Below are 24,522 nucleotides of genomic sequence, written 5' to 3'. Positions count from 1 at the left end.
CTCTGTTCCCTCTTGTGATGTCATATGGTAATACAGGAAGTGCTCCAATGTGTTTTTAAACTCCATACACCTTCACTAGAATCATTTGGATAAATTCAGGCCTGGAATCACCAATCTCTAATGAACTAAAGGTAAAAGGTAGCTGTTAATTTGAGGTTAAAGACAGAACAGAGCATTTTGAGCTTTAGAGATGTAGCCAGACTAATAATAAAAGAATTACTAAAACATATGTGAATGAATCCACTCCAGGTGTTTTTGAGGAGGTAACAATATTCAAACATGGCTTAAAGCTTGTAAGTCAATTTTGCATAATATAAGACCTTTAAGTCGTTTTAGATGAATATTGTGATTTAAAATGTGCAAATTATAATATCCACGCGTGTCACAGATTACAACTATTGAGCAGAAACAAGCACAATAGGTCTGATTTAAATTCTTATTATTTCACATTTAAATAAGAGTGAATTGTGCTGTTAGAAAGAGGACATTTATTAAATTATGTACTGAGGAATACAATTTTCTCTCAACAGTGATGCTGCATTCATGGTCCTCCCAGATTGAATTTGTTTTGCAGGTTTTTACCCGTTTTTTTTTAAATAGGGAAACATTTCTGTACTTACAATAAACCTTAAATACAATTTTTTTAAAAACTTTTGTTCAACTTAATTAAATGACCACGTGCTTGAATATTTTACTGTTGTTTCTAAGCATGTAGGGATCAAATTACAAAAATAGGTCAGATGGTAAAGCGATGATCATATAACAGGTCCATCCCCTCAGATCACTGCATACTGTTGTTGTGTCTATGAGCAAGTAGGGCTGCATAATATATTGCACTGAAATGATCAACTGCAGGTGCCACAATGATCAAATCAGACTGTAATTATTTTGAGAATAGAATGTCATCTACAAAGAAGAAACTATCGTGTCTGTTTATCAGGGATGCATCAATCCATCTTTTTCTGCTTCGATACTGTATTGAAAACTGTATCTGCCGATATCAACTGATATCAGAACAAAGACTGAAAACAGCACTTATTTACTAAATAAAATAAGACAGAATGTCAAATGTGTTATGAGCTGTTATTTATATCTCAAGTAACAACAGAACAAATTTGTATAAATAAAAGTTCAAACATTCTGAGACTATCTGGGCGACTACAACCAGTAAAGATTCTTATTACATCAATTTATATGTCCAACCACGATATCGGCAAAATAATTGGAAGCCGATACCCGATAGCAGTATTGGATCGGTGCATCCCTAGTGTTTATACATAAATCTTGCACCTGTAGATAAGACCTCTACAAACATGTTTCGAAACGCATGGGATTCTTGTATAATCACAAGAAATGTTGTCACTTCTTTCACCTTCCCAAGTACAAGTGTCATATCTAAGCGTTTTGTGGCAGTTTAACTCATACCGAGAAACCGGGCGATTGATGCACCATTACTACAATTATTTTAATAATATTTGGTACAAACATAGAAGATTTTTAAGACTTCCAACTTATTTTTAATCTTTACTATATTGTATTTATATTGTGTAAAATATGGAGTCCAAGTAGGTGTGTGCGATATGCCAAAAAATAATTCAGATGTTTGGAGCGAGATCACAATTCACAGACTTAACTTTATATTGCCTTGAAGAGGCCACTAAACTTATCTGCTTCTTCTGAAACTTTACTCTTCACTGCAATTGGTTGAAATCCAAAAGCTCATGATTTGATTTTTATTGCTTAGCCTAATGTCCATCACTTAGCCTAATGTCCAAGTAATTTCTGGATTGAAAAATAAAATGACAAACCTTTACCCATATTTATTTAGTATTTTGTCTAGGAAGACCATGATTGCAGCACAATTTCAGCGCAGCTCCTATTCTGTGGCACCTCTTTTTTTATTAAACTGCAGATTGATGTTTTTTTATGGATAAACTCAAAAAAAAATCTGAACTTAAATGCCTAAAAAAGTGCAGAACAGTAAAACAACCATTGTGAGTGAACACACAGGATCAGGCAGGGAGGGAGGGAGGAGGGCACTTGGTGAGTCCGACCTGCCTGATCACAATCCCGGTCCAAAGTCCGGGTCCAAATCTGGTTCAAAGTCTGGGTCCAAAATCTCCAGAGACCCTGCGCTGCCCCTTTTCGCTGAACAGAGAGAGGACAGCTCACATCAGTTCTTGCTTCATAAAGCCAACAGTTCCATTTTCTAAAACTGTCTCGAAAATATTTTTATTCCGAAATCTTTCAGATTTTCCATTGCTTAAATTGGTTCATATTTGAGCGTCAAAAAAGTTCTTAAATTCTTTGCCATTTCCAAGAATTGCAATTTCACAACCCCTTTCACATGGCAGAAATTATTTTTAAATAACTTCCAAGATTTTTCCATTAATCTCTCTAGAATTCCAATTTCACAAAGCCCTTCTCTCATGACAAATCCTTTTCTTATGTGGTCTGTTTGGAATAGAACGTCCCAATGTTCCTCTGCTGCTTGCTTCGAGGCACAAAGTCAGTAGAAAAATGTAGTTTTAGCTGGTTCGTGCTCCTTGTCGCTCCTCCAGGCACAGGGCCCTCTCAGCTGGCCGCGGCTCGGGACATCAGCTCCTCCAAAGCTTTGTCCTGGTCATTGTTGTGGAACAGTAAAACCTCTTTAATGGCATCACGTTCGAATCCCATCTCCCCAAATCTGGACATGAGCTGGAGGAACTGCAGAGCCTGAGAAGGACACAGTATTAGTGCTTAGATAACAATAGTCTTTTTAACCTACATGCATCTGTACCTATTACTACAGTAGATAAAGGCAGGGAGAACCCATAAATGTAAATAGACAAGCAAACCCGATAGCCGCCAAGTTCCAAACAGGAAGTGAGCATGGGTGTGGTTCCGACTTCGACTCTGGGTCCAATTGACCCTTCATTGAACAAATTGAATCAAAACCGTCAGCCCTCTCTCTGTAACTGCTGCTGTCAGACTCGTCATTTTGGTCTTAAAATATTCATATTAACCGGCTCTACAGGGTCCTTGGGTTTTTATTTTGCAATTTTACCACAAATCATAATATAAACATTAATAACAGACAAATTTGGTTGCTGCTTTCCCAGAGATAACTCCTGCTAGCCTTAGCAGCAGGTTTGATTGACAGGCTTGTGGCTTAGTGCCTGCCTCCTGACAGAATGGGTGTGTACCTTCAACAGTCTCTCTCATGATTGGCTATTTGGTTTCTTGCTCGGATCTCAAGATATGGTCCCTGGTTGTAGATTACATAAAACAACAACCAGACATTTGCAATGTCAAGACAATAGAAAATTGTACTACTAGTTAAAAGCCTGATCATAGAGGTGAGTCTTTGATAAAAGTTTTAAAATAATCAATAGCTGTGGCATTCTTTACATGGATTGGGAACTCATTCCAGAGTTTCGGGGCTATGACATCCCTTTGGTTTGGAGACGGGATGGAGGAACACTCAGTAAGTGCTGTGAGGTTGATTCAAGGGCCCGAGAGACTAAGGAACCAGGAGATCAGACTACCTGTCTGATGCTGCCCCTGACCCGGGGCAGCATCATTACAAGCTTTAAAAACTAATAAAAAATTTCATATTTTATATAATACATTTTATATATATAATATAATATAATATAATATAATATAATATAATATAATATAATATAATATAATATAATATAATATAATATAATATAATATAATATAATATAATATAATATAATATAATATATATATATATATATATATATATATATTTTATTTTTTTTATAGAGTTGAGGTAAAACTGACATGATGTGGTCTCTGCATTTGACCCATTATTGTCTCTGGGTTAAACCTGCATTTCAGCCACCTTTCAGTACCTCATCAGGAGCAGTGGGACCCATCTCTAGATCTTGAGCTAGTTTTGGTCAGGACTACCTTAGCTGGAGGATTTGACCAGTTGTGCATGTTTTACAATGATGGGGGAACCGGAGTGCCCAGAGGACACCCACCCAAACAAAGATGGAAGATTTAGGAATTGAACCAGATACCTTGCCGTGAGACTGCTCTGCTCTAAAGATAACATACCTTTGGTTAAATGTTAAGTGTATTGGTGCAGTACCTTCTCCTCTGAGCACTGGTACATCTCCAGACACTCCTCCACAGCAGAAGCATCGAAGCCTCGGTCGCACAGTCGGCTGTGGATGAACAGGTAGTCCAGCACCTGAACAGAGAACATGCTACAATATAATAATACACTGACACAAATAAAGCTGTTCTCTTATAAATGGACAATTCATTTGAATCCAGATGGAGATTCAGTCCTGTCTAATAGTCAGTGATCAGCTTGTCTTTTTAATGGAGGTCTACAACAGCCAATCCTCTGTCAGTTAAAGACTGTGGTTTGGGGCAGATGCAGAATGAAGGAGAAATTTTACTTTTTTTGTTTATGGCCATGTGCCTTTCGCCATATATTTGAGCATCAGTACAGATATACTGTATAAGCAGCCCTTGGGGTCAAAATAAGTTTGCTGTGTACTCTCTGTATCCAAGTATAAAGAGTTTTTTTGTCTTTCTGACATGCGCTTATAAACTCATCGTGGTGAGTAATTAGGATGCTCAGAATGTATAAGAAAAGTGTGATATGTGAGGAATAACTTTAGACCACTGCAAACTGTTTGAAATGAAAGTTCTGTTTTTCAAGTTTTTAACTGGCGATGATTACGTCTGTGTAATTTATGTTCAGAAAGCCATTTTGATTTGTTTTGAATGAGCCAGAAAAAAAAAAAAAAATTTGCAATCAATCAATATGAGGGAACAAACCTGCTCAACGTTCTGCCCCTGCTTCTGCATGGCCCGGAGCACACCCTCGTAGGAGTATCCCATCCCCACCAGTGTCTCCACACACTGCCTCTCCCCTGGCGTCATACTGAGCAGAGCGCCCCCACATGGCAGGCCACTGCCACAGCTCACAGAGTTCACCTGAGGAGCAGAGAGAGACTGAAATACAGACAGGCTCATTCAGCTGCTGTCAAAATTTGACATTAGTTATATTTTTAAAGAGCTAATGTTATGAAAGAGCTAATTAGTAGCAAACAATGATCACTTTTTCCTTTTATAGAAATTAAAACATGATTAAAACCTTAAAATCTTAGTTTTATTAGAGTAAAGGAGCTGTAGGACTTTTGTCAGAATATAAACTGTAAGGGTTGGTAATATCATCTTGATAAGATTAAACAAGAACATCCTAAAATGTGTCTGTAAATGTTTTGGTTGAGGTTCAGGTTTAGCCAAAAATGTGATTGCATCATCAAACGAACCACAAAAGGCAAAAACATGACTTTATACCCTTGTTAACAAGATTATACTGGATGTTTTTGTCTCATTTTGAGCTTTTTTTTTTTTTCATACTAACTGATCGCAATTTTTGATTCATTTTCATTTAGTCTTTTCAACAACAACATAAACATGGCTGCTAGTATTGATTTCATGAACATAAACAAGAATCAGTGCCATTTCACATAAACTTTTAGACCTATATTAAAGACACCCAAACTGATCACTGACGAGTAGACGTGTCCAGCCAGTTTTAAGTTAATACACTTTATATTCTAATTCTGCATAAAACATTAATCATGAATCAAATATTATCCATTTTTCGATATACCTCCCATCTCTAGTTAATGAGTAACTTAGACTCACAGGTTTGGTTGCTGCGGTCTTGCTCAGTGGCTCGGGTGCCACTATCACCTCTGCCCTCTGCGTCCTCTGGGGGGAGCCATTGGGCATCCTGGTGGAAGGGGGCGGAGCTACGGGGTGCTCTGAGTCCGACAGTTTGGGAAAAGAGAGAGAGCGAATGTTACATGGCCGATCGTCCACGGCGCCCACCTCCAACATAGCCACGAGTCCGTTGGCTTTGTGCGCAAAGGCAGGTTTGTGCGGGCCCCGAGAGCTGGAAGGTGGAGAAGGGCTGTTCCCACGCGAGCCTACCCCCACTTGAGGCACCTCTGCTGAGGAAGAGAAGGGCGGAGGCTGGGGTTGGTTCTGGAGGATGCTCTTTAGCTCCTCTTTGTCGTCAATCGATTTGAGTTCCAGTTTGTCAAAAGGATCCTCCTCACGTTCGAAGTCTGCCAAATCCAGTGAGTGCAGCATGGGCGTGGGCTGAGAGCTGTGTGGGCGGAGCGAGGGAGCAGGAAGTGGCATGAGGATGGCATTGTGGCTCAGAGCAGCTAATACGGGGTTCAGAGCTGGAGGAGGAAGAGGAGGGTCACGGGAGTCTGTAGACCCAGGGTTAGACTCCTCTCCAGGGTGGCTCTCGGCGTCTTTCTGTCCCCTCATGGCCTCCATCGCTCGGGCTTGAGCCGCTCGAGCCTCCGCCAGCTCCACACCCCACTGCACGCTGCGCCGCTCCAGAGAGAAATCATACTGTGAGAGACAAAAGGAGGAAACAGTAGGGTGTTCAAAAGTGTTGAAAATCAGATAATTGATACTAACACTAGTATCAAAACTAGATACTCATTTTTCACAGGTATCGATACTAAAAAAGTCCCATTCACAGGACAGAAATGTACTTTTCCTAAACTGCTTTAGAATGATCTGGAGTTCAGAACAAGTATAAGACACATAGACTAGTATATGGCCATGGACCACTATGGAACCTGCGTAGACCACTGAGGGAGTACACAGATATAAGGACACAGGGAAATGTACAAGAAAGTGGAAAATCACATTTTATTGGCAAAGAAAGAGTGTCATATAATATGATATTGTTTTAAAACAAGATACACTTGGCACTAACCTGAGCACTGAGCAGGAGGGAGGAGTCAGGTAAACAGAAGCCCACAGGCAGACCCACTTTGGCTGGGCACCGGAACTTCTCATTCACCTTAAAAGGAACATCCTCCAGATAACTCACAGGGCCTGGAGACAGAGCATAGAGGTATAAGACCATCAGTGTTATTAACAGAAGAGCTGGAGATGGGCCAAATGTGTGAGCACTTCCCATTAATTTTATGTGAATAATTAAGCTTTAAAAATCATTTTCAGGTCTGATTTAACATTGTTATATAATTCTTTTTGGAATGATTCATGCATGTTTAAGCAATCTTTAATTAGAGTTTTTCAAGACTCCATTTTGCCGATCAACCCGTTTTCACCTCCACCGGCACACGCCCACTATGACGTACGCACTTCAATCTCCAATTTTATTTTCTTTGGCGACACACGTAGGATTAATTTTAGTACAAAAGGAAAAAAATGTGCAGCTATCCAAATTGTTATGATGACATTTACGGTGATGTCAGCTCCAATTGGGCACCGCAGTTTTCTAATGCGGAAGTCGACAGACTTGTTTCAGATCAATATAGTGATTTAAAATGTCCAAATTAAAACATAATGATCCACAGGTGTCATAGATTATAACTATAGAGCACAAACATGCACAATAGCTCTGCTTTAAAAATGATATTCAATAAGCCAAAAAGGATCATCTTTTTGCAAACGATTGCAAAAAAGAAACTGACACCAAGAAACTGACCCAAAAACTAAGACCTAAAACCCCAAAACAAAGAAAAATATAAATAATATGAATCTACATCAAAACTAGTATATTCATATTGATACTTTTACTACCATTGCTTAGGAGAGAATAAAACTAGACTATAGGGTAGTAAATGGTATTTGCCATTTAAAGTCCTCACCGTTGTTGTGTGCATCTGATCCAGATTTCCTCGCAGCCATTTAGAGACTCTGGACAAACACAAGAGGAAAAACACAGATAACAACATGTTTAAAAAGTTGATTCAAATTGGGACTCAAAATAAACAATAATCCAGGGACCACCTACAGGGGAGTTAGAAAATGATTGATAGATTTGGTAACGCATTCACAAGAACAAAATCATGTTTTTCTAACTAATCGAGTCGTGAAGAATGTGGCTCAGCTGCTCCTTTTCCTGAGGCTTTAGAGAAAAAAATTAATTTTCATATTCAAACACAGACTGCAGTTTGTTACATGGACTTTAATCATACACAGGACCAAAAGCAGTTTACTTAGGCCATAGAGGAGAGGAATGCAAAAAGAAATCATCATTTTTGCTGCTGACATTGACGGAATGTACATGCACACCAAAATCTGATTGTAATCCCATTACTGGCATTTTAAATCTATTAAAATCTAACGTTCTGATCATGGTCCCTCTGATTACTTGATTTCAAACTCGATTTTGATACTAAGTAATAGACTTGATACCGATTCTGATACCACAATGATAATAAAAAACATTCTTCCTTTAGACAATAGAGTTTGATTTTCCACATTAAATGGTAGTACTTTCTTTTATATTCCCATGTGTCTTATGTCTGTGTAATCTCTCAGTGGTCCAGGTAGGTTCCACAGTGTTCCTTGGGTGTATACTAGTATACTAGTGTGTCTTATACATGTTCTGGTAAAGGTCAAGATCATTCTAAAGATATTCAAGAAAGGTTCATTTCTGTCCTGAAAAGGGGACTTTTTTAGTATCGACACCTGCAACACCTATTGACAATGAGTATCTAGTTTGGATACTACTTTTAATATTGATTAGTAACTGATGTGTTACTTTTGACAAACCTACATAAAAGTTAGATTTTGATGTGCATGTAACCATAGCCAGTGATGCTTGAATCTATTGGTAACATACAAAACATTTCACAGGAACGAGGTGACACAAGAACATTACTACAAAGTTGCTACAATAGGTTATGATGAAATAAAATTATGTTCAGTAAAAAAGAAAATGTATTTATTTATTTATAGACTTTGGGGGGAAAAAACGTCTGTTACCATGGAAATCTGACATGTTTGTGGCAGTAGTGCAAAACTCCCAGATATATTAGCCAAAACAGCTTACACCAAAGCGCGGTGGAACAACCCCATGAACTGCTGGGTCACTGCTGTAAATACATCTGTCACACCTTATTCCAGACGTTTTCGTGGGCGCCGCCATCGTCATTCAGGTTGTATTATTTTGCATCAGGCTGCTGATCTTGACAGTAAATAAGTTCTATAGGACTACAGAGCTGTTTTAAAGCCTCCAGAGAATCAGTGCTGTGTTGACTTATTGGTGAGTACATATAAAAACACTGAAACTCATTTATGCCACTGACACAATAAGAGAGCAGATTTAAACCACAAAAACTATTCTACATCTACAATATCATTTTAAAAACATGGGCTGAAATGAAGAACTAGCAGCATCTTTCATAGTCATAGTTTTTAATTCAACCATTTACGGCTTAAATATTATCATACAGTCAAAAAATAACAAAAACCTCCCAGTAGCGCAAAGAAAATGTACACACGATAAATACTGACCCCAAAAATGTATTGTTCCAGCTTTCATATACTAAATGATCAGTCGATATAGTAATTATATTAACGGCAAAAGTGGGCGGGGCTGAATAAGGCCAATAGTGTCAGAAAACATTTGAATGAATGTTAAGACCAGTATTTAGCATCTTAAAATCTCCATTGGTTACTCACTGAACATTTTATAAGGTGTGACGTCACAATCCCGAGCTCTATTACGAAGTGATACCAAAATATTGTCATGTCTCATCATTTGTGCCTCGGTCTGCATCTTATCCTGCCCCTGCAAACTCCACTGCATACATTCTTCTTTACTTGCCCTGACAAACGCTCCTCTGTGCATGTTTTCACATATCCACAGTCTGACATGATCAACAGAAACAGCCTTATTTTTGACCTCTGCAGCCAAAGTTTATGCAAAACAAATAATTTAAATTAAGAACAAGCACTTAACTGTTAATGAAGCCACTCAGCTATTAACACCAAACTGAGGCGACACATGCCTCTGCACGCCCTGTTCTGATGATGTCATGATGAGACTGCCTTTGCGGGTGGGGCTGGCGACATGGCAGAAAAAAGGTGTGGCATGCAGTGGTGGAAAAAGGACTACAATTTTTTAGTTCAGTAAAAGTACAGGTACCGGAGCAAAAACAAACACTCAAGTAGATTTTTTCCTGTGATACTTTTACTTAAGTAAAAGGATTAAAGTACCTGTTTAAAAAAGTGCTTAAAGAGTAAAAAGTAAAAGTACTATTAAAAATAAACCCTCAGCCTTTTCAGCAGGTCTCAAACTACAATAAAAACACTCACTTTTCAGTCCTGTTCAAAAATGTAGTGGAGTACAAAGTACAGATACAGTCTCTCAAATGTAATGTAGTAAAAGTAAAAAGTATTCACTTAAAAAAATCTTTTTAAGCAAAGTACATATACCTAACAATGACACTGGCAAAAATGTTGGGGATCTCATGTCAAAACAAAATCACTAGTAAACAGCCTGTTCATGAGTGAAAAGGCAAAATAAATAGTCCAGTCTCAATTAATATGATTGACACATAAACAGACATTAAGTTCTTTGCATTGTGGTGACATTGTACATGTAGAGCTCCCCCTAAATATTTACCTGTGGTCAAACTCAGATTAGATAGAAAAGATTTGTAGTAAACACAAACAGTAAACACTTCCTTATTAATTTAAGGGGTGATAAGAAGGTGAAGGGGGTTTGGGGATCCCCCCTAAGAAATGTTGTACAAATGAGGTGTAATTTCCTGAATTTTGGTGGGTTTTAAATGATTTTTTTCAGAGAAAAACAACTGCTCTTTTCACTGTGATGATGGAAGTCTCCATCAATTTGATATCTAATAATACTGTAAAGGAAAGGGCAGACACATTTTCAAGGACAGCATGCATATTTTCCTGGACTTTTGGCCTTTTTTCTCATTTTACATGAGTTTTCCATGTCTGGAATGCACCTGAACCCTGCTCCAGATAACTCACTCTATACTTTCTCCTTTAAACTGTTGACCATATATAAATTCTTAGAATTTCACAAAAAAAAAGTCAACTAAAACTCCATTGAGTGGTTAATTGATTAAACAACTAAATGTTGAACATAAATAATACATTGGCATTTCACACAAAACATAGTAAAATTTCTTCCACAAACCATATGCTTTCACTGACAGAGGATTGGCTGTAGACTAATACTTGTCAAAAGTATCAAAAATCTGAAACTAATTTGTCATAAAAATATATACTGAAATGAGATACTGATTTGAGCAGGTATCAATACTCAAAAAGTCACATTCACAGGACAACATCAGAGCTTTCCTGAACAATTTTTGTTTGATTTTGTATCAGAACGAGTATAAGACCTCGTGCTAACATAAAAACAGTACTATCATTTTGCATATGAAAATGACATTCTGTTACTAAAAAAAGGTGATTTTTAAATCTTCATTTTGGTCTCGTAATCGGTATTGAGTATCGAGTCGATTATTTGATATATAAATTTTGAAATTGAACATTTGGAAATGTTTGTATCTTGACAACACTACTGTAGACTTCTCCATTAAAAACACCCATGCTGTTCACAGAGCGTTAATAATAACTCCGAACAACTCTACTTTGTGAAATACTTCATATGCAGTTGTAGGACATGTATCAGGATCGATTTTAAGCCTATGGGGCTAGTTAACTGTTTACATACTGCTACAAAAGCTTATATAACAGCCATGACTCGCGACTTTTACAGATTAGATAAAGGGACAAATACATAAATTACAGATAAAGCTACGAAAAACACTTTATTTCTTATTACAGTGCCACTTGTATAACAACATTTGTCGGGATAAAGTTTCCCTTTTACACTCTTTTAAGCGTTGTATTTACAATCTCAACTTTTGCCAACATTTGTGATCATTATGGCTCATAAAAGTGCATTAAATCTTAGGATATTACGTGTTCTGACTCTCTTGGCTTTAGTTAATTATTTCAATTACGTGTAATAATTAGCAGCAGAGTATGCTGAGCTGCGGCTAGCATCTGTTCTCTGGGTACAACGTGTCAGAATCTAAATATTCACCTTAACATACAAGACATACGTGTCGATATAAGGTAAAACCGCTTATATTAACAACTGTGATGGTTCTGATGTATTTATTGTGGATTTTGTATTGATTTCGTGGTTGTACGCTCGTTAGCAATGGCCCTGGCTAATGTGGCTAATGTTATGAGAAGCCTGGCACCACCCCTCGGACCAAAAAGCCCCAGTAAAACCCCTCCAAACCCGTGTGAAACGGCTCTCACCTGGTCCTGCCCCGCGCCCTTCGCTCGAAACACCGAACACACTTTTCCCCGGGTCTGTCCCGCACCCAGGCCGCTCTCAGAAGCACTTTAATCGGGTTTAACTCGGACAGAAACCGCTGTTCTCCGCCGCCTCTTCGTGCGTCGCCATCTTGAGCTCCTGTCCGCTGGTTCCTGGAGTGACGTCACAGGGAGGGTGGATGGTGACGTCAGAGGTGTCAAAACAGCTGCTTTTCATAAATAAAAAATAAACAAATATATATTTTAATATATATATATATATATAGGGATACAGGAGGATATGAAGGCATCTGACACATAGGGATACAAAAGGATGGGAGGGCATCTGAGACACAGGTTTATAGGAAGATGGGAGTTGCTTCATCTGATTGCTCAGTAGAATACCCCAGTTTTTACACGTTGTTCATGCACAAATGCACAAATTTACAACAAAAATTACACTTAAGAAAAAGTGAAAAAATACAATTCGGGAGCGCGCACGTCACGTCCATAGCCTGCGTGCTTTTACGTGCAGCAGACACGCGCAGTAGCCGGAAGCGTCGACGGGAGGAAAATAAAATCGGTTGAAGCTTCAGAATTCTGCGTTTAAATCATAAATGTGCAGATTTATACCAAAATAAACACGCGTTACTCAACACTTCACATTTACACAGAGACGAGCATCGCGGGACCGGGCAGACAGCAGCTCTTTTTGCTCCCGTTTCCCCGAGAGTGAAGCTGACGTGTGGGCAACTTCACCTCCGAACAAACGTAAACAACAGCTGTGTCCAAACGAACCGAGCTGAACCGAGCCAGGACAACGAGCACCGGCCCCCGGGCCCAACAAGCCCGGAGAAGCGCCTCACACACGGGGAGAGAGCAGAGGAGCAGCCGCTGCGCTAGCCCCGAGTCCAGAGTCTTGCGCTGCCCCGTGTCCGAGCTCCGAGCACCGAGGCCCGGCCAACATGAGCCGCTGACCCGCCTCTGAGCCCTGGGACGGACGAGCGCACACACACGGAGGTAAGGAGGGTTTTACGGGCTTGTTTTTCACACAAAGGCCCAGAAAAGAGGAAGAGGAGTGGGGAGCTAGCTGCGGGCCACGCCGCTGTCATGTCCGCGGAGACTTTGTTTACTGAAACACTATATTACTCACTGATATGCCTTATTATACGGTATTATCCGTGTAAAAACTGTTGCACAACACCAGGGGAACTTTGTGTGGACTTTAGGAACACTTTAAAGGACTACAATTATACTTTCCTTGATTTAGAAAGAGAGAGAATTGTGTAAAAACTAGCCATTTCGAGCAAACCATAGATAGAATACAATGTACATTAATCCAAATTGCGTCCAAAAAACAAACTAACAAAAAAAAAAACTTAACAGTGCACATTAGCACCTTTTATTTAGCGTTGCCCAGTTTGCATTTAACACCAATATCCAACGACATCACAACATCTGAAGATTAACTAAAGACATCTGACCTGCCCCCATCTCAGTCTAACTCTAAAGACAATGTGTCTTTAGCTTATAGAATGATTTTCAACATTAAATGGTAGTATAACTTTAAATGGTAGTACTTTTTTATATTCCTATGTCCTTGTATCTGTGTAATCCCTCAGTTGTCCAGGTAATATAGTAATATAGGTTCCATAGTGATCCATGGGCATATACTAGTCTATGTGGTTTTATATTTGTTCTGCTACAACTCAAACTCATTCTAAAGTTTTTTAGGAAAGGTTCATTTCTGTCCTGTGAGTGGGACTGTTTTAGTATTAATACCTGCTCAAATGAGTATTTAGTTTTTCGATAATAGTTTTAGTATTGATTTAGTATGTGATTTTCAAGACTTTTGACAATCCCATTTGACCCACAGCGATACAGGAGGACAAGAGGGCATCTGACCCAGGGGACAGGTAAATGGGCGGATCTCTGACACATACATTGTTGTTGTAGGTGATTGAGAGGAGCATCATGGCACAGCAGGTGACCCCGAGCTCACAGAAGGCTCTGATGGTGGAGCTAAAGTCTCTCCAGGAGCAGCCGGTGGAAGGCTTCAGGATCACACTGGTGGAGGAGTCGGACCTCTACAACTGGGAGGTGGCCATCTTTGGACCTCCCAACACCCTGTATGAAGGCGGTTACTTCAAGGTACAGAGGCAGGGGCTATGAGAGCTGAAAACAGACCTGTTATGTCAGTGGCTGACGTCTATTTCGTTACTTCACTTCATTTGATATTCTCTATGTGAAGTTTGTATGCTCTCTCCATCAACCTAAAACATCAAAACCCTCCAGCTAGGTACCTGGCTCAGATCTAAAAATGAACATAACTAACCCACTACCACCACATTCCAAGCAGGAAGTTAGCATGAACTCACTCTCCATGATCCTGGGTTTTTTATGTCACTATTTTGTCCCTAAAACAAGATATGAACATTAATAACAGACAAATCCAGTGCCTACTTTCCCTGAGGTCGCTCCTGTTAGCCTTAGCAAGTTAATTGACAGCCTCATTGCTAAACGCCTGCTCTCTGCGAAACCATCCGTGCAGGCATAAATGGTGTGTACCTTCAACAGCCTCGCTCCTGATTGGCTCTTTGGTTTCGCGCTTGGATTTCCAAATATGGTCTTTGGTTGCAGATTAGTTGCTATAACTGCTAGCCTCGATTGGCTTCATTTGGAGCCAAATGCTATGAGTGACGTCACACTCCTTCAGTCCACTTTTATTATACAGTCTATGGTCCAGCCAGGTACTCCTGACTGGGATCCTGGCTCAGATCTTGTCCACTGTATTTTTATGTTACAACAAAGTAACTCACTCACAAATGAATGACAAAAACAACTTTGAAACTGAATACAAGAGTTGGATTCTGGCCTCAAGTGAAGTGTGCTGCACTGGAGTATTTTTAGATGGACAGATATAACTGAGAGAGGGAGAAGAGAGGAGTGAGAGAGAGCAGGGAGGAGAAGAGAGAGGGTGGGGGTGGGGGTGGGGGAGTGGAGGAGATGGGAAGAGAGAGAAGAGAGGGGTAGAGAAAGAGGAGGGGAGAGGGAGAGAGGAAAGGAAAGAGGGGGGGAGAGCTGGAGAGAGGAGGGGAAAGAGGAGGGGAGAGGGGGGGCTGAGGATAGAGGCCAAAAGACAGGGAGGACAGAGAAGCTCTGGGATGGAGAAAAAGTGTGGAGAGAGGTATAAGCAGGAAGCAGTAATTACAAAATAATGATTGTCACCTTAATTTACATGTGAAAAGTCTGTTATACAGTGGTCCCTCGCTATATGGCGGTTCACCTTTCACAACCTCATTGTTTTGCAGATTTTTTTCAGTATAATTTTGCATGCATTTTTTACAGTGTATGAACGTGCATTGTGTTCTACATCCTGATTGGCTAAGGGACTGTAGACCATTGTCGGTCAGTCTCCTCCGTGGCGTGTCTCTTGTACAGTACAGAATGTGTTCAGACAAATTTACATAAATGTTCGATTAACACTCTACAGCGGAGCAGCGCCAGGATGAAGAGGCACGGTCAAAGGAACTCTGAAATATGCGCGAGTCATTAATTAATTAAACAAGAGAGAAATGTGAGAAAATGTTAATGCCTGTGTGATAAAAGTGTATAAAGTGTGTGGTGAGGGGTTTTACAGCTTTAAAACAATTATAATAATAGTAAAAAATAAAACTGATGCGGATTTCGCCTATTGCGGGTTATTTTTAGAACGTTACCTCCGATAAACGAGGGACCACTGTATTTACAAATATGGGAGTAAATCAATTCTCATTTAAAGTCTCTGATTTTTACCATCTTTAAAAAAGTGAGAAACTGAACTAGTTCATTTTAAATAGTTTGCAGTGGTCCAAAGCTATTCCTCATTTACCTTATGCACTCTAGACACCCTAATTATGATGAGTTTATAACCACTTTTCGTAACTAGTATGTTAAGGTGCCCTTCCTGGTTATCAGACAGTAAAACACTTTATAATTAGACGCAGACAATTTTTTCCAAATATAGCACTGAAACAAAAATGTTCTATTTTTGTTCATGTTTCTTTTTTCTTTCTAATCAGATATATCATATATATATATATATAAGCACGTATCATTGTACCGTATCGTAAATATATTTTTATACGGAAGCCTGAGTATTCTCACATATGAGACTCACACAGTGTGTGTCTTTGTGTGTGTCTGTGTGTGTGTTGTGTTTGTGTGTGTATACACATGTATGTAAGGTGCTAATTTAAATGTCCCTGTTTCAGGCTCATATAAAGTTCCCTGTGGATTACCCTTACTCTCCTCCCACGTTCAGGTTCCTCACCAAGATGTGGCACCCCAACATCTATGAGGTACTCTTTCTCCTGTCATAGTTTAACCAATGTGAGGTACTCCCCTTATCAGTATATCATGTAATATTACTCATGATACTAAAATTTCAAACTCGATTTCAGTACTAAGGATTAGACCACACACTCTTTACCGATTCTGATACCACAATAATAATAAAAAACACTCTTTCTTTAGACAATAGAATGTGATTTCCAACATGAAATGGTAGTACTTTCTTTTATATTCTCATGTGGCCTTATATCTGCGGAATCCCTCAGTCTACTACTATGTACTCCCTCCCCATGTGAGATATCCCCTATTAGTATAACATGTTTATATTCTATATCGTCACATACTGTAAGACATGTCTGCAGTAATACATTTTGTTTTAATGTCATGCACTCTTCCCCCATACCTCTCTTTCTCTCCTCCCTCACTTCTCATCCTCGTTTTCCCTCTTGTCGCTTACTCTCGCTCTCCCTCCCTCTCTCCCCCTGTCCTCTCTCTCTCTCTCTCTCTCTCTCCCTCTCTCCCCCTGTCCTCTCTCTCTCTCTGTCTCTCTCTTTCTTTCTCTCTCACTCCCTCTCTCCCTCCCCCTCCCTCTCCCTCGCTCCCCCTGTCCTCTCTCTCTCTCAGAATGGAGATGTGTGTATCTCCATCCTTCACCCTCCTGTAGACGACCCTCAGAGCGGAGAGCTACCATCAGAGCGTTGGAACCCCACACAGAATGTCAGGTACTCCACCTTCTGCTCACCCCACTGTGAGGTGATTCCATCTCCCATACTCCCTTCTCCACTACTACTCACCTCACTACTACGCACACACAAAAATGGCATCTTGAAAATAAGCGATTAAAGATAGTTCAAACATGCATGAATAACTCCAAATACAACTTCAAAGAGGACTATAACATGAGTAAAAACTCTGTAAAGTACAGCTTACTGAATAGGTCTGATTTAAACGTTTTTTTGTCATATGGCCCAGTGGTATTTTGAGTCTTTTCTGAGAAATGTAAAGTATTCTGACCCAAAGCTGTTCTCCTGAGCATGGTCTGAACTCGTCTGTGCTGGTTTCAGTTCCTCTCACTCTCACTGCTGCTGTTTTTGAGTTTATACAGTTCCGCTATAGCTGCGCCCTCCTTTACTCTAAGGTCGTTTCTTCCTCAAAGAAGCTGCATCTTCATATCTAATTGAACGAGGGGATATTGTGCAAACTGGAGTATTAGGAGCTTTCTCCCATGTTATAACGTTGTTCCCTCATCAAAAACATGCCTGAAGACGTTTTGGATGTCATCCATGCATGTTTGAGTTTTTTAGTGATCTCTACTGGGCCTTATTCAAACCGTCCTTAGGGTTAGCAGTACAAGCCTGTACAAGGCTCCGCCCACAAGCCTACATCACCTTTGGATGTCCCGAACCGATACTGGTATTGGTATCTACTGGTGATCTAGGCATTGTAAAATATCAGCTTGGATCGGATTTGGTGAATAAATGAGTCGAAACAGAATAGAGTCCTCCGTACACCACTGTTGTTGCTAATGCAGTAGTTAATGCAAAAGAGGAGCCCAAACACAGACTGAGGAGGCCCTGAAACAGCTACAACATGATAGAAGTAGTATTTGTTTTACGTCTACGATGTCATCATGGAGCCATGGAGTCATGCTTACATAAGTTAAGTAACCGTGTGCTTCAGGCTTCTGTCTTTTACAGGCCTCAAACATAAATAATATGGTGAAAAACACAAAGGCTAAAGCATCATGTAATGTCTGTGTCACTATGTTATGAATTTCATTATTTTACAATATTGTTTTAAGTAGGCCTTTTTATATCTGGTAATAATTGTATTCATCTGGGGCTAAAATTCACCATGGAATAAGCCTACGTAATTAGCTATAAAGGCACAGCCTAAATTGTGTAAATAAAATCATTTAAAAAAATAGAAGATCAGTCTTGGGATGAGATCAGCATCGGATCGATATTGGCAATTGCAAATATAAAACAAGGATCAAAAAACCTGGATCTTGTCATCCCTAAAGTCACCCATCTTCATAAATATACAAAACAATACTTTACAGCTTGACAAACTTGATGTGATGTGCAGTAATTTCACTGGTAGCTCAGGCTGATTCTGTTGTGATAGTGCTCTGAAGGGGGAGTGACTTAGTGCATAGAGTAAAGGGAGGCGGGACTCAGAGCGTCAAAAACAAAAGTGAATCTTATAAAACATGTTAATACGTTGTTTTGGGAGAGTATAGCATTTTGAAAACAATAAGGTAACATGGTGATCTAAATATGTTATGTGTTAATACCACAACAACAGTTGTCTCGAAGGGCGTTCATGTTTTACTTGCAGGTAGTATTAGTATGTGATACAAGCTGCATGAGTCACATGTCTATTCTGCACATGGGTCTATTGTTTGAGTTTTACAGTGTAAAATATGAGTCTTTACTCTTAGAAACATACATGTGTATTATATAATTGATATTTACTGTTTACAAATGTGTTTGTCCCTAGAACCATCCTGCTCAGTGTGATCTCTCTCCTGAATGAACCCAACACTTTCTCTCCTGCCAACGTCGATGCCTCAGTGATGTTCAGGAAGTGGAGAGACAGTAAAGGCAAGGAGAAGGAGTACGCAGAAATTATTAGGTAAAAGTACTACAGTACTGCAATACTACAGTAGTGACACACAAGTACTAAAATACTGACACCAGTGCTGCATTTGAGAGACATTGGGGGGGAGAAGGAATATGCAGAGATCATCATACAAGTATTACAAACGCACCAGGTCATTGCTCATGTGGGACGTTTAATCCTGTATAAAGTATTCTCTTGTTATACAGTGTTAACCCTGTATAAACGCAGTATTCTCTTGTCTTTTATACAGTGTTAACCCTGTATAAACGCAGTATTCTCTTGTCTTTTATACAGTGTTAACCCTGTATAAACGCAGTATTCTCTTGTCGTTATACAGTGTTAACCCTGTATAAACGCAGTATTTGCTCGTCTTTATACAGTGTTAACCCTGTATAAACGCACTATTCTCTCGTCTTTATACAGTGTTAACCCTGTATAAACGCACTATTCTCTCGTCTTTATACAGTGTTAACCCTGTATAAACGCACTATTCTCTCGTCTTTATACAGTGTTAACCCTGTATAAACGCAGTATTCTCTCGTCTTTATACAGTGTTAACCCTGTATAAACGCAGTATTCTCTCGTCTTTTATACAGTGTTAACCCTGTATAAACGCAGTATTCTCTCGTCTTTATACAGTGTTAACCCTGTATAAACGCAGTATTCTCTCGTCTTTATACAGTGTTTACCCTGTATAAACGCAGTATTCTCTCGTCTTTATACAGTGTTTACCCTGTATAAACGCAGTATTCTCTCGTCTTTATACAGTGTTTACCCTGTATAAACGCAGTATTCTCTCGTCTTTATACAGTGTTAACCCTGTATAAACGCACTATTCTCTCGTCTTTATACAGTGTTAACCCTGTATAAACGCACTATTCTCTCGTCTTTATACAGTGTTAACCCTGTATAAACGCACTATTCTCTCGTCTTTATACAGTGTTAACCCTGTATAAACGCAGTATTCTCTTGTCTTTTATACAGTGTTAACCCTGTATAAACGCAGTATTCTCGTCTTTATACAGTGTTTACCCTGTATAAACGCAGTATTCTCGTCTTTATACAGTGTTTACCCTGTATAAACGCAGTATTCTCTCGTCTTTATACAGTGTTTACCCTGTATAAACGCAGTATTCTCTCGTCTTTATACAGTGTTAACCCCGTATAAACGCAGTATTCTCTCGTCTTTATACAGTGTTAACCCTGTATAAACGCAGTATTCTCTCGTCTTTATACAGTGTTTACCCTGTATAAACGCAGTATTCTCTCGTCTTTATACAGTGTTTACCCTGTATAAACGCAGTATTCTCGTCTTTATACAGTGTTTACCCTGTATAAACGCAGTATTCTCTCGTCTTTATACAGTGTTTACCCTGTATAAACGCAGTATTCTCGTCTTTATACAGTGTTTACCCTGTATAAACGCAGTATTCTCTCGTCTTTATACAGTGTTTACCCTGTATAAACGCAGTATTCTCTCGTCTTTATACAGTGTTTACCCTGTATAAACGCAGTATTCTCTCGTCTTTATACAGTGTTTACCCTGTATAAACGCAGTATTCTCTCGTCTTTATACAGTGTTTACCCTGTATAAACGCAGTATTCTCTCGTCTTTATACAGTGTTAACCCTGTATAAACGCACTATTCTCTCGTCTTTATACAGTGTTAACCCTGTATAAACGCACTATTCTCTCGTCTTTATACAGTGTTAACCCTGTATAAACGCACTATTCTCTTGTCTTTTATACAGTGTTAACCCTGTATAAACGCAGTATTCTCTCGTCTTTATACAGTGTTTACTCTGTATAAACGCAGTATTCTCGTCTTTATACAGTGTTTACCCTGTATAAACGCAGTATTCTCTCGTCTTTATACAGTGTTTACCCTGTATAAACGCAGTATTCTCTCGTCTTTATACAGTGTTAACCCCGTATAAACGCAGTATTGTCTCGTCTTTATACAGTGTTAACCCTGTATAAACGCAGTATTGTCTCGTCTTTATACAGTGTTAACCCTGTATAAACGCAGTATTCTCGTCTTTATACAGTGTTTACCCTGTATAAACGCAGTATTCTCGTCTTTATACAGTGTTAACCCTGTATAAACGCAGTATTCTCTCGTCTTTTATACAGTGTTAACCCTGTATAAACGCAGTATTCTCGTCTTTATACAGTGTTAACCCTGTATAAACGCAGTATTCTCTCGTCTTTTATACAGTGTTAACCCTGTATAAACGCAGTATTCTCTCGTCTTTATACAGTGTTAACCCTGTATAAACGCAGTATTCTCGTCTTTATACAGTGTTAACCCTGTATAAACGCAGTATTCTCTCGTCTTTTATACAGTGTTTACCCTGTATAAACGCAGTATTCTCTCGTCTTTATACAGTGTTTACCCCGTATAAACGCAGTATTCTCTCGTCTTTATACAGTGTTAACCCCGTATAAACGCAGTATTCTCTCGTCTTTATACAGTGTTAACCCCGTATAAACGCAGTATTCTCTTGTCATTATACAGTGTTAACCCTGTATAAACGCAGTATTCTCTCGTCTTTATACAGTGTTAACCCCGTATAAACGCAGTATTCTCTCGTCTTTATACAGTGTTTACCCTGTATAAACGCAGTATTCTCTTGTCATTATACAGTGTTAACCCCGTATAAACGCAGTATTCTCTCGTCTTTATACAGTGTTAACCCTGTATAAACGCAGTATTCTCTTGTCCTCCGCAGGAAGCAGGTCCTGTCCACAGCCGCAGACGCAGACCGCGACGGGGTCAAGGTGCCCCGGACTCTGGCAGAGTACTGTATCCAAACCCGGATGCCCTCCCAGGACTCCAGCTCAGACCTGCTCTACGACGACCTGTATGACGATATGGAGGAGAGCGAGGAAGAGGAGAGTGAAGGAGAAAGTGTGGGAGGAGCACAGGGAGGAGGAAGAGTCTACGAGGACCAGGACGACTCTGGGAACGAGGACTCATGATAGAGAGCAGGGAGGAGAGCGCTGGTGTGGGGGGTATCGCTCTCCTCCTTTGATGAGGAGGAGAGCGATACAAGGAGTCAAGACAGGGTGAAATGGGTGAGGGGGGGGTTAGAGGGAGAAAAGAAGAGGGGAAAGCATGGGACTATTCTGGTTATTTAGTGAGAGGGGTCTGTTACTGAGAGGAAAGAGGAAAGAAAGATGAGGGGAGAGAGAAAAGGACAGGGGAGTAGACGAGAGAGGGAGGAGAGACGGATTTCTTCAACGTCAGCGCGCTTTTCATTTTTTCTTTTCGTTTCCATGGAATTTTCACCATTTGCCTTAAACTGCAGAGTGCCCTGCTGTGTCATCCTCTATCACTACACCTTCATATTTGTGGATATAATTTTAAGTTCTTATTTTTATTTTTCCTTATATTTGACGCTGTTGTAACACAGGACCCAAAATCCAAGCTCAAAATGAGATTACATTTCACAGTGAGGGATATTTGACCTTTACAGAAATGAGAAGAATTTTGTTTTTAATTAAAATGCACAAAAACATGTATTGTTGTTAAAATATTCATTGCAATGCATTTAAATGAAATTCTTAACTGTCCAGTGTTGATAATCAGGTTTATTCTACCGTGAAGGCTCCTCCCTCCTCTCTCTCTCATGCTTTAATTGGTGGGTCAAATGTACTTTCTGTTGTTTTACTTTGGCGAGGCTTTGAGGCAGTTTAAACCGTGGACAACTTTATGGTTTTATTTTGTTGTGTCGCTGCTTTACAACTGGTGGGTTATGACACAAAGCATTGTTTAAAGAATTTTATTTTTTTTCAAGCTTTCTACCATGTTATAATGTTGTTCCCTCATCAAAAACATGCCTGAAGAGGTTTTTCAATGTCACCCATGCATGTTTGCGTAATCTAGCAATCTCTCTCGGGCTTGTTTTGAACCCTCCTTACAGTTGGCAGTACAAGTCTGTACAAGGCTCCGCCCACAGGCCTACGTCACCCATGCCTCCACACGACAATTCTCCATAAATACAAATAACATGATGCAAAATTGTACACAGCATCTTGACAAACCTGATGGGGTGCAGTAGATGTATTAGCGGGATGCACGCCGATTGTTGTGATAGCACTCTGAAGGGGGAGTCACGGCATGGAGAGCAAAGGGAGGGGAGATTAAAAGGTAACATGGAGATCTACATATGTTATGTGTTAGCAGTTAATACCCCATGGAAGTCAAATACTTCCTCTTTAAATGTTGTGAAATCATGGTAGGATAAATATTTAAAAAAATGTATTCTTGCCATTTTGCTTTAAAGCCCTATATTCTGCTAAATCTCCCTGTTATGTGATGAAATGTTCTTATATGATGAAATGTTCCGCAGTGTTCTAATGTATTGTTATTAGAAGTACATGTTCTTCAAAATATTGATGTGATAAAGATAATGAAGTAGTTTATAAACTTCAACATTTTGGAGAAATTGACTGAATCAAGCACAAGACCGGGGGCAAGACCGGGGGCAAGACCGGGGGCAAGACCGGGGGCAAGACCGGGGGCAAGACCGGGGGCAAGACCGGGGGCAAGACCGGGGGCAAGACCGGGGGCAAGACCAGGGCCTAGACCAGGGCCTGTAACTGCGGCCTATGACCAGGACTGACACCGGGCTGAAATGGGCACTAAACTAAGACTTAAATCAGGGACTATGACTGAAGCTGGTCTGAGCCGAGCAAAATGGAAAGAATTAAGTCAGGACTTACCAGGGCTAAACCAGGACTGAACCAGGTTTGAACCAGGTCTATCGATGGTTTATTGAATCTCCTGACCCACCAGTTGTGAATGCAGTGACGTGATGAGTGTTTCAGTAGATTTTTGTCCTATTTTGTTTCATTTGGTTTGATGCCGTTTGTCACCTGTTACTGCTTCTGTGTGACTCTGGTTTTAAACTGCACCAGGACTGAACGGTGCAAGTTTAACAACAACAACTTTGGATCTTTTTGGACTCTTTTGGGAGACAGCAAAATATAAAAATCCACGCCAAGAATGACTTCACCATCAGCTCCTAGACACTGAACGCTGCTGATATCATCACGCGGTGTTTGGGGGATTCTATCTTCAGTTTTGGACGATTTAAACGCCAAAAAAGACATTTTGCAGGAAGATTCATAGGAGCAGAGAATGCATAAGAGATTTTTGAAAAGCTGCAGATTTGTGGATGTACCCGCGTGTGTTTTTGCCTTTTGAGAGTTCAAATTTTGTCTTTCTTTGTCAGTTTCGTTTTGGATTTGTGGATGTTCGTCACGAGTTGAACCTTCATCTCCCATTCTCTGCAGACATTTCAGAATAAAGGCCTCACGGATGTAGCCATTGTCACAAAGATTTAACATTTATATATTTTGTTCATTTTTCTTTCATCTCTGTCACTTAGAAAGGAGTATTTCAAAATAAATGACTACAAAAATCTC

At 39.7% G+C, this 24,522-nt stretch overlaps 2 protein-coding genes across 2 annotated transcripts; one reads left to right on the top strand and one right to left on the bottom strand.

Annotated features, from left to right (window-relative positions):
* Positions 1–465: 465 nt before the first annotated feature.
* On the bottom strand, positions 466–12,316 carry ubap1 (ubiquitin associated protein 1). Its single transcript, XM_033966422.2, has 7 exons — positions 12,136–12,316; positions 7,683–7,731; positions 6,782–6,903; positions 5,686–6,408; positions 4,807–4,965; positions 4,106–4,207; positions 466–2,715 (listed from the first exon to the last, which is right to left on the bottom strand). The coding sequence occupies exons 2-7, from the start codon at positions 7,720–7,722 to the stop codon at positions 2,575–2,577; spliced, it is 1,287 nt and encodes a 428-aa protein (XP_033822313.1). The 5' UTR covers positions 7,723–7,731; positions 12,136–12,316; the 3' UTR covers positions 466–2,574.
* Positions 12,317–12,659: 343 nt separating this feature from the next.
* Positions 12,660–24,522, top strand: ube2r2 (ubiquitin-conjugating enzyme E2R 2). The gene is made up of 6 exons (XM_033967216.2): positions 12,660–13,152; positions 14,089–14,283; positions 16,386–16,472; positions 17,089–17,186; positions 18,967–19,101; positions 21,822–24,522. The coding sequence occupies exons 2-6, from the start codon at positions 14,107–14,109 to the stop codon at positions 22,069–22,071; spliced, it is 747 nt and encodes a 248-aa protein (XP_033823107.1). The 5' UTR covers positions 12,660–13,152; positions 14,089–14,106; the 3' UTR covers positions 22,072–24,522.

Source organism: Periophthalmus magnuspinnatus, chromosome 5, assembly GCF_009829125.3.
Source record: "Periophthalmus magnuspinnatus isolate fPerMag1 chromosome 5, fPerMag1.2.pri, whole genome shotgun sequence".
Taxonomy (NCBI): Eukaryota; Metazoa; Chordata; class Actinopteri; order Gobiiformes; family Gobiidae; genus Periophthalmus; species Periophthalmus magnuspinnatus.
The sequence above is the reverse complement of the archived record's forward strand: the minus strand, read 5'-3'. Positions and strand labels throughout refer to the sequence as shown.